The following is an 11,270-nucleotide window of genomic DNA, read 5'->3' as shown; positions in this document are numbered from 1 at the left end:
CTCTTTGTAAGAACTCTAGAATCTGCCGATGTTCTATAAATTAAAAGTAAGAAATCCATGGACTGAACAGGGCAGCAGCGATCTATCTAATGCTTTCATAGTACAAAGAGACCAGAGGGTCCTGTTTATTTTGGTAATAGAAGGGTTTTGTATAAGAACTGGAACAATATTAAAAGAAATGTAATTTCAGAAAGAAATGTATAAAGCTCTCTCAGTGCATTCCCTTCTTTAATGCACCATAAGATTTAGCAGTTTACCAAATAAACACACAGTATAAAAGTCAACTTTCCACAAAATACAATGTCTTCTGTACAAGAATCCTGTACAGTTGTCTGTTTTAAGTTATTACACTCAAAGCAAACCCTTAGAAATTATCAATTGTCCTTTTAAGTTATTAAATTGAAAAACAGTTTCTTATTTTGGCTGACTTCTCAAAGAAGAGTTGATAATTAGCAAAGTGTCTTAATTTGCACAAAAAAATAAAATAAAAAAAAAAGACAATCTTAGCGACTGGACTTCTTTTTCTTGTTACTACCAGATGTCTTTGGTGTGGATTGTTTCTCTGTGACTGAAGCTTGTTTTCTATAAAAAAAAGTGAATAATTAGACATACTACTATATAAAACACACAGTTGTTATTACAGCTATTTTGGAAAGTTTAATGTTTTCTTCACAAACACTTGAGATCAGGAGATTCAGTAAAAAAAATAAAAATGTGAATTACCTGGGCTGGGATGGTGTATCCGGTTGCAGTATCACGACATCCTCCTCCTCGCTGTCAGACAGCATTATAACATCGCCTGCAGAGTATGCATGCAAATATTGTTTTTAAAAAGCTCAATAAAAGGTGTGCTAAAAATATGCGCACACCTTTGGAGGACATTAAGCAGTTATGCCCTGCTTGTTAACATGAAAGTTACGCCGAGGAATTTTGCAAGTCTCAGTCCTTAATAAATATGACACCAGTACTTGCCATTTGAGGTTTTCTTCTTTGAAGACTGTGCTGATTTAGGAAGATCCTGCGGTAATTGAGCTGTTTCACTGTATTCTTCTTCTTCTTCTTCTTCTTCATCATCATCATCTTCCTCTTCTGACTGATCCAGCTCCCCCCAAGCATTGCCAAGACCCTCTCCAATCTGGGCAGTACCTGCTGCCCACACCACTGGTTTTGAAATACTGAAGACAGTCAGTCAAGGAAACGTCTGCAACACGTACTTAACAAATCTTCTACAACAGACGCAACTGAGGTTTAGCACAAAAAAGTATATAGAAAGTTAAAAAAACAAATCTGATCCGGGAGAATCCAATTATCTTATCATCTTGAAGATGTTTTACTTTAGTTTAAAATAAAAAAGTAATTTTCATATAAAGAAGAAAACACATTTAATTTGGATTGGACTCAAGTGTTATTAGTTATTTTCCAATACATAAAAATACAGATCATGGCTGTACTGAATCAAATGAACACATTTCGGATTAGCTGTTTTAGCAGTGCCAGAACGCACAACAAAATATTAGAGGTTAGCAACAGGGCAATGGGAACATGAAAACAATGGTTTTTGTACAGCAATATAACATGCCGTGATCATTCTTCATTCCTTACAAGAGGGTAATATACAACAAAGTCAACAAAGCATTTACAATTTTGTTTTTTTAAACAAGGATACACATTCGATGGGGGATCTGATTTAGAAATTATTTCTTCAGCTTTCTCTTCCACCTCTGATGTGTCAAGAGGCTCTCTCTCAACCTTTAGGGCGGTTATTCGATGTTCTTGTATGGATTCTGCAAAACCAAATTTGCCACCTTCCTTCCTACACTCAAAAACAAATCCCAGCAATTTATTTGCATTAATAACATTTTTTTGCCATCTGAAAAACACATTTGCAGCTATTACTTGAACCAGAGCTCACCTGACTTTCTTGTCATTCTCCAGAGCTTTCTGAATTAGCTCAGTTATTTCTCCAACCTTTACTCCCGCCACCTTGCTGCACCTCAAAATCTAACAGATACAGAATTTGTCACACAGGCTCTAGAAAGTTTTAACCAGTAACAACTTACCCCAGATCTGTATATTAATAAGCACTTTTTCAAAATATAAAAAAACGCATCTTATAGGATGCAAAAAAAAAAAAAAAAATTAAAAAAGAAATGTGAGAGAACACAGCTGCAGGGTACACTTAGATCTTATTATAAATTAGGAATGTATTTTGCTAAAATATATCTATATACACGGCCATACAGCTACACAGAAATACATATGTTCACATCTATGTACAACAAAAGTTCGTAAGAATTGAACATTTCATCTAACTACATTATGAAGGGCTGAACCAAGAAGAATCGAGCTGTTCCCTCATATTTCTTAGTTAAATCTTTGAACACAATATCCTTGGACTTAGTAAGGTTCACTTTTTTGTAGCAGCTGGCCGTCTGTAGTACTCATTCTTGAAACATCACCTGGTCCTTTAGCAGCATGATGCCTCCACTTGATTGAATAGTGCAAATTTCTCTGTGTTTATTCATAGCAATGACAAGCAGCCCATCCATAACCCGCTCTTCCCGTTCACTGGGATCCACCAACAAGTATGTTCTAATGCCACATGTGGGAAAATGAAATGGGAGCATTAAAGAAATGAAAAAAAATAAGTATTTAATGCCACATAAGACAGGGCTCGACAAATCCCAGGCGCCAGGTCACCATGGCGACAGAATTTTGTCCTGGCGCCTAGGTTTTGTCAGCCTCTTACATCCAGAAAAAAACTGTGGATGTAAGAGGCTGAGTCACCACACGGGGGCGCTGCTGCTGTCTGCCCAGGAGTCTGGGCAGACAGCACAGCCACTCCGAGTCCGCCCCCGAGCCTGAGATCACTCCCACGGAGTGATCCTGTAGGCTGAAACCGCGATTGCAGGAAAACCTGCAATACCGTTTTCAGCTGCCACAGGCAGCTTCAGGGAAGTAGGTTGTGTGTTTTTTGGGTCCCCACACAAGTGTGGTTACCTGAAACAACACCCCCAGCTGCCTGATCGCTCCATGAGAACGACAGTGCAGTGTTAACCCCTTCAATGCCGCGGTCGCGGCATTTAGGGGTTAATTCCCGTTTTGGAAGCCCAGGCAGACCAGCAACAGCAAAAACGAGCCCCCACAAGCCCTTTGATGATTCCTGTAGGCATGGAAGCCTACAGCAGTCATCAGAGACTCCCCCTGCAATGGCTGGTCTATAGACCAGCAATTTGAGTCCCAGCTGCCAGAGGCAGCTTCAGGGACAGGGGAGAGGGTTCTTTGGTCTCCCCGGGAGTGTGGAGAGCAGCCCCAACACCCCCCCCTGCTGCCTGAGAGCGACAGTGCAGCGTTAACCCCTTCAATGCCACAATTGTGTATGACACATTCGTGGCATTGCAGGGGTTAACATGTCCCCACAAGCTTGTGGGGACTAAATATCAGTCAATGCTGTGCTCCAATGGAACATCCGAACTGAAAGGGTTAAAAAAATAAAATAAAATAACAAACAGCTCTGACCTGAAAGTCCAGGGTGCTTCCAGGTCAAATGCTTTGAGTTTAGTAAGTGGGCTGATGATCAGATCACTCCTGACCAACTGTTAGTTTAAAAAAATCCTGGCTCCTAACTTTTTTACCTGGCGCCTAGATTCACAACAAATTTGTCAAGCCCTGACATAAGACACTAAAAAAAAACCCAAAAAAAACATCTCTAATGTTTTTGGTTTTTTTTTGTTTTTTTAAACTGGAAAGGTGGTCATCAGCAGACTGGACCAAACAGATGCATTTGGTTAAACTTCCTTACTTGCTCTGTCTCTGGATGGTTGTGTATGTCAGGCTCAAGAAAGCCCAGGTGTAAGATTGTCATAGTGCGTTCTGGTGTCCAGGGCTCCTGCTTAACACAGAGCCTACTTCCTACTGCTGCCAGGAAGTCGGGTCACTCATTGTGACATTTGACCCTACAGTAGTAGCGCATTTAGGGAAGCCTGGCATATACAATGAAAACCCTGTTTAAGCAGTAGCAGTGTTGCATGAAAGTCGTATTCATACATAAACCCGAGAACCTCTTGGAGATATATTTCATCTCGCTATTCAAACTTTGCATAAAACAGAGACAAGCTGGCCCTTCTTGCATGAGAAATACCAGTGGTGGTACTTCATAATGCACAGTGACGCTTGTGAAAGGAAGTCTCCACAAATAATTAGTGTGTAGAAAATCCCCTAACACATTATAATCTACGCATACAGATTTTTTTTTTTTTTTTTACATACCCTTGTTGAAAGAACGCAAAGCTAACACAAATTGGCATGTGATGGATGCTGAGAGGAACAGGGTCCCGTTCTTCAGGAGTGTACTAAACAAAACCAAAACAGAACCAATAATTCATCCCAGAAAATAATAAAATGAGTAAACAGTAACTATTCCAGACAGATTCAGGGTCTGAATGCATTACGGCAATACGCAAACAAAGTAACAGCTTCATTTTAAGCAGGGAATGATGACCAGCCAGTTAAATGATAATTTGTATCAACAATGATAAAGTTGGCAATGAGAATTCCTTTTACCACAGCCAAGTTTAGCCCAACAGGCAAACTCAGAGGTTGGCAGGCTCCACGGGATCTTTAAGGCCAATTGGCCACAAAGTATTCTTGTGACAAGATGCCACCATAAAAAGTCCAGCCATTTGCACATATTAAATAGCAAGTACATGCCCGCCTAACTGTCAAATTAAATGTAGAACTTGAAACCCACCACAGTGACCTCTTCACCTTGAACAGACACATCTGGCCTCCTGAAGTGACACAGTGCTGCAATGGCTGCAATGCTTGCAGCGTCAATAATGTTCCCTTCATGATTTAACAAATGGATGTCAACACGAATCTGCCATACCTGTAAATACATACATTTCACAGTGTCAAGTGCTAGAACATGCAAAATATATAGATTATATATGTGAATAGCTTTATTATTTTTTTTGTAAAAGGTGCCTAAAGCAACAATGCGTCCCATGTTTTTAAACTGGGCAATGGGTCTTCTCAAAATAATGTAAACCAAAATTGAACAGGCCTAAAATGTTGCACTGGCTACATTGTTGGTCTTCGGTAATCTAGATTTCGATGTAGTTAGGTTTTTTTATGCCTAAAAACGCACATCCATGTTTCAGTGCTTGCCAAATATATTGACTGCGAAGAATCAGCTAATTATGCCCAAGGAGTAACTAATTCCTCTCAAAGTCATATAATCATAGTAGGATTAAAATGTATCTTCTGTTTGGGCTTGAATACAGGCCTGGAATCATAAAGCTAGTTTGTAGCGTGCAAATCTGATTTCCAATTCTACAATTATTAAAAAGAGGAAGCGGCGTGGAAAATCATTTCCGTTTGATCATTTAATACATTGCTGTATACGGTAAACTAGTTTATCATTGAAGTGTTTTTTTCATTTTGTTCCAGTAAATTTTCTTTAAATGGGTACACATTGGGCACCATTAACAATAAAAATAGATGAGGTTACAAAAAAAAATTAGTGTACTTAAAAATCTACATTTTTGTGTTAGGACCTTGAAGTAAAATGGATTCAGCTGGCATTTTTAACTGAAGGATAATACTGTGATAAATACATACCGGGTATTTGACAGCAATTACAGTTTTGAAATTTTTTTTTTTTTTTTTTTTTAAATACATGTTGCTTGCCGTTCTACAAAACGCACAATTTCTCAGGATGTCACTTTGGGGGCTCAATAGCAATTTTGAAATGGTGCCACTAATCTTCACTATACATTGGGGTCTGGGCTTTTTAAGAGGTTCAAGGTTTTGATTTTTCCAAGTAGGATGATATTTGGAGGATACTACAAACAGAGGTTTGCGCAAAGGCCTTAAACTTAAATTTTCGTGGGATGAGATCAAAACTTAACAAAATTCACTAGCCTTGCTAATTTAAACCAAGTAGAGTTTATCTAAAGTCACTTGTGGATCTCTTCATTTGCCTCAATACTCTCCTCACCCGGTCACTAAGTTCTGAGTGGCCTCTACGGGCTGTTTTATCATATTCCTTCTATTTGTTAATGATGGATCCCTTGTTGGATCAGAAAATGTTAACATTTTGTCATTGTATTACAGCCACAATTTGAGCTTTAGCAGAACTTAGTTTCATTGTCTTCAGTATGCTGTTTGTTCAAATACGATTTCTGACAAACTCTGGGTCCTGCCAGGCACCGGCATAGCTAACCATGTGGCATTTAGCTGAAATCCATATATGAGCAATTGATGATGTAATTCCTGAATAATGTTGGTTGAGTTAGAATTGATTGGTATCATAGAAAATGTGCATTCCTATGTAAAAACATATTTTTTTAGTTATAAGTGTATTACATTTTCAGAACATTTTTTATTTTGATAGACAGATACAAAATTATCTTTTTAATTAACAAATTGTCTGTAGTTGTTCTGTTTACCTTCTCCCCAGCAGCAACACAAAGGGATTCTGTATCTATGCATTTGGAGTTCCTCAGACATCTCTCCAACAGTCTGTTGAGCTTTACAACCAACTCTGAAGGCCTGAAGTAAAAAACAAACAATTATTTTGATTTTTATGAGGTACGTTGCAGCGAGCCAAAACATTTACTCTCACAAAATTGTATGAACAACTTTTTATTTTTTTTGGAAAATTCAGGGCTGATTCAGCATTTTCTGCAGGAGAAGCTAATCAGTGTTTAACAGTGGCGTCTCCAGGTTTCATATTTAGGGGGGGCACATGGGGGGCCAGGGACCAAGGTAGGGGGGCCAATTATAAAACGGTACATATACACTATATATATATATATACACACACACACACACACGTTAGACGTGCATTTTTAACTACATAATATGCACTTATCTCTTTGAAGTAAAGACTGTGATTAAAATATGATTTCAAAATAACAGCTAAAGTGACAGTTATTTTTCATTCTATAATATTAGCCCCTGCTGACAATATATATAAATATTAGACCCTGCTGCAGATATATAGAAATATTACACCCTGCTTCCGATATATATTAATATTAACCCCTGCTGCGGATATATATTAATATTAGCCCCTGCTGTGGATACATACTTATATTATACCCTGCTGCCGATATACATACAAATTATACCCTGCTGCCAACATATATTAATATTAGCCCCTACTGCCGATATATAGTATTAGTCCCTGCAGCCAATATATATAAATATTAGCCCCTGCAGCCAATATTTATTGATAATAGGCCCTGCAGCCAATATATATTAATATTAGCCCCTGCTGCCGATATATATAAACATTAGTCCCAGCTTCCGATATATATTAATATTAGCCCCTGCAGCCAATATATATTAATATTAGACCCTGCTGCCAATATATTTGCCACACTGACTGCAGATCAGGGGAAGACAGTGAGTCAGTGCAGTGTTCCCTCCTTCTGACTGCACCGTGACATTGAGAGGTCCTCTCCCCTGTAATCATCCCCAGAGTCCCTTTGTCCCCTCATTCACTAAACCATAGCGTTCTTTTACTTACACCCTGTAGTTCAGGTATAGATCAAATAAACAACACATGGAAACAGCACATGCAACTGAATGAGATTAAAAAAAAACTTGTATTTGCAGGTATACATAAATAATGTATGGAAACATAGCATTGCAGGTATAAACCAACAGGACACACAAACCCAGCATTGCAGGTATATATCAACTGGAAATCACATGTACACTCAGCACTGAAGGTATAGATCAAATAAACAACACATGGAAACAGCACTGCAGGTATTGATCAACTGAATAAGACATACAAATCCTATATTTGCAGGTAAGCATTAATAATGTATGGAAATATAGCCGATACAGATGAACAGAATGACACAAAACCCAGCTTTGCAGATATAAATCAATTGGAAATTACATATAAACTCTGCATTAAAGGTATAGATAAACCCCCCTAAATTACAGGCATAGATCACTGGTCACACACCCCAAAGCCAACCCTGGTGTCCACACTGCCCACATAGAACCTGACCAGCACCTAAGTTACACATTATGTCAACTTTGTCCCCAAACAGCTGAACGTACGCCGTTTTTGTCCCATAAAGACCTCTCCCTCCCAATCTATCCTATCTACCCCCTCTCCCTCCCTATCTACCACAACTGCCTCTCTATCTACCACATCTGCCTCCCAATCTATCCTATGTACCCCCCTCTCCCTCCCAATCTATCCTATGTACCCCCCTCTCCCTCCCAATCTATCCTATCTATCCCCTCTCCCTCCCAATGTATCCCATCCACCCCCATCTCCCTCCCAATCTACCCCCTCTCCCTCCCAATCTATCCCATCTACCCCCCTCTCCCTCCCAATCTATCCCATCTACCCCCCTCTCCCTCTCCCTCCCAATCTATCCTATCTACCCCATCTCCCTCCCAATCTATCCTTATCTACCCCTTCTCACTTCCTACCTCTTCTGACTCTCTAACCCCCTCCTAACTTTCTAACCCCCCCTTTGAAGTTCACTTACCTTGGGCTTGTCCAGCGGTGAGATCGCGAGGTCTCTGTATCCCTGGTTCTGCCGGCTTCACTGCTGGGCGCCGGATATGACGACATATACCGGCGCTCGGCTTGAAATGCCGGCACTGCGAACCAGGAAGAGGCCTCGCGGTCGCGGAGAAGAGTGAGAGGCGCAGAACGGTTGCTGAGAACTTATTCCTCAGCAACCGCTCGGCGCCTCTCACTCTCTCCTCCGGGTCTATTAAAAAAAAAAAAAAAGCCGGCGTTTCAATTGGGGGGGCACACCATGATGTAGGGGGGGCCATGGCCCCCTCTGGCCCCCCCCCCTGCCGACGCCACTGGTGTTTAAGAGTACAGCTAAGTCTGTGGGGTAAAATGTGCAGAAAACCCTTTTTGTAATTATATTAGAACAGAAGATGATTTGGTCAGAAAACTATGAAAAAACTGTTCTGCAGGATGCAATGTACTAAAAGTTTTTGTGTCCTACTCTAATGAAACAATATTGTATTTCTTATAATATAGAAGCTTTTTGCTTGTTAAAAATATATCAAAACACACATGCTCTATAGGTAAAGTATGTGATTGATTATATTTGGAACAACAAACCAAAGTAAACACAGATGAGGCTGTCAATTGGTATTCAAATGGGAGTAAGCGTTAAAATGAATAGAATGAAGGTCAGCCAGACTTTCACCATTGATTGGTCATTATGTGTGAAACCGATTAACAAAATCATTTTTGTAGCTTGCAGCAACGCAGGCCGAGCTTCAAAGTGAATAGAAGTGACATATGGAACATGCTGCAGGCCATGAGCAAGAGCTGTCTCTGATCCCTGCTTTACCAGCAAAACAGATTCCGGTACCTGTTCAATATATATTTCTCGCAAAGTATATATATCAAAAAAGGCACCTTTTAAAATTAAGTGGAAACCAAGGTTATAGTTGGCAGCCTTGTCCTCATGTGGTTCATACTAAACAGGTATAACAGATATATCTTACCTCCCAGGCTCAAAAGCAGGAGATGCCATGGGTGTCAGTTCCAGATTAAAGAAAAGAATTCCTTCTGTAGGTCTATTCATCTTGGGAGCAACAAGCTCACACGATACTTGACTGAGAACTCTGGCAAAATGCATAACATCTAGTTAATACAAAGTAGTTACATTACAATGTGGTGAATAACTGTATCGAGTCCTATAACTGAAATTGAACACCAGCAACGTTATAATTTCAGCGATTATGTTAATAATCTCAACAAACAAAAATAAATCCTTACCACTATTGCATGCTTACATTTGTTGCTATGGCAATTATTTCTTTTTCTATTCAAACTACGTACCAAAACCACAGTTTTATAAGTATCGTCCAATGTTTATTAGGCGTTTTAGAAGTTTTTTTTCTAAAAAAAAAATCTTAATCAGTATGCCCTTTACCTGGTTTTTCCAAGTTCCACAATGCAGCAGCCATACTCTGTTCCAAATGTAATTTTAATATTCCTGTAGTCATAGGTCTGCCTTCCATCAAGACGCTGCAAAAAAGAACCATCAATCCAAATTTATACACAAATCACTTTGTTAATACGCAAGGTATTTAAAACATAGCTGAGCAATAATAGGCATACATACAGGTAAGTCTACACACAAATGAGCCCTATGTTGCTATTCAACCCTGCAACAGTGTTTACAATCTATTTCAAGCACTTTATCCAGATGATCAGTTTTCTGACCACTAACCATGATGGTTCACAACCCTCTTTATTTTCATAGCCTATCTGTATTGTTGTAATGCGATCTGGTGTGTCACTTTGGGGGATCTTTGTTGCCATCTTTGGGGATCCCTTCCACATTATAGGGGTACGTGTATGAATAAATAAGAAGAAAGAGGCACGATGCAAAGAGTAGGCAGTCTGCATTTGACGCAGATATTATTTCTTAAGCAAAAGCTGCTTCTGCCTTCCCACGCATGATTTTCTCCGATTATAACAATAACCAAAAAAACTAGATTGATAACTTAAATATAGCAGAATTATACTGGTTTGATGTCATGGAGGGGGACCATGACGATGAGCGACGTATTCACACAAATAAACTACTCTCAATTTATGAATTAAAGCACATAAGGAAATAATATAAGGAAACAAACACAGAGAAGTTTCAAAAGCATGTGATCTCTAACGGCAAGACTTGGGATTTGGTTTATCCAGACATAACCCTCCTCGCACCTTTTTTTCCGTGATAGACTGCAGCAGAAAAGCCCTTTCGCAATTTGAGAGCGGAGTCTCCCTCATGTTTACGAACGTCAAGCAAATAACAAATAGCTCCGTTCATCAGAAAGCCTCACATGCGGACTGTTTAAGCGTCGATGTCTATAGACGTCATCGGAACGCGCAGAGCTCGGTTAACCCTTCCTCTCAAGCTGTCAGCGGCACTCGGGAGCCGCAGTACGCATGCGCGGCTTGCTTGACAGCTGTAGGGTGGGGCAGGCTGTGAGTGTCAGTGGAGCAGATGAGTTGTCACCACTCACCGCGTCCTGGGTAACATCTACTGTTATCTGTACCTCTAGGACATTTTGGAGGGAAATTATCGCTTTCACCCTTTTGTAGCTTAAATGCATTTATTGAAATGACCTAAACAATTAAACTATGAAGTCAGTGTAGTTGTTTTGAAGATACTTATATCTTAACCCGGGCTGTTTTGTCATTTTCTACCCTTTTTAACATTGCTGCGGTGCTCCAGTTTAGCTGTAATTTTCTTCTTTTT

The 11,270-nt window shown here is 39.6% G+C and overlaps 1 protein-coding gene across 1 annotated transcript; it reads right to left on the bottom strand.

The window, feature by feature from the left end:
• Positions 1–503: 503 nt before the first annotated feature.
• On the bottom strand, positions 504–10,798 carry LOC149289374 (exosome complex component RRP45-like). Its single transcript, XM_089490747.1, has 12 exons — positions 10,733–10,798; positions 9,945–10,039; positions 9,514–9,633; positions 6,453–6,555; positions 4,751–4,888; positions 4,270–4,352; positions 2,460–2,592; positions 1,913–2,001; positions 1,667–1,813; positions 984–1,175; positions 724–798; positions 504–582 (listed from the first exon to the last, which is right to left on the bottom strand). Exons 1-12 carry the CDS (start codon positions 10,796–10,798, stop codon positions 504–506), a joined length of 1,320 nt encoding a protein of 439 aa, XP_089346873.1.
• Positions 10,799–11,270: the final 472 nt, after the last annotated feature.

This window comes from Sceloporus occidentalis, unplaced genomic scaffold (assembly GCF_023333645.1).
Source record: "Sceloporus occidentalis isolate IW3139 unplaced genomic scaffold, rSceOcc1.0.p SCAF_46, whole genome shotgun sequence".
Classification (NCBI taxonomy): domain Eukaryota; kingdom Metazoa; phylum Chordata; class Lepidosauria; order Squamata; family Phrynosomatidae; genus Sceloporus; species Sceloporus occidentalis.
The sequence above is the reverse complement of the archived record's forward strand: the minus strand, read 5'-3'. Positions and strand labels throughout refer to the sequence as shown.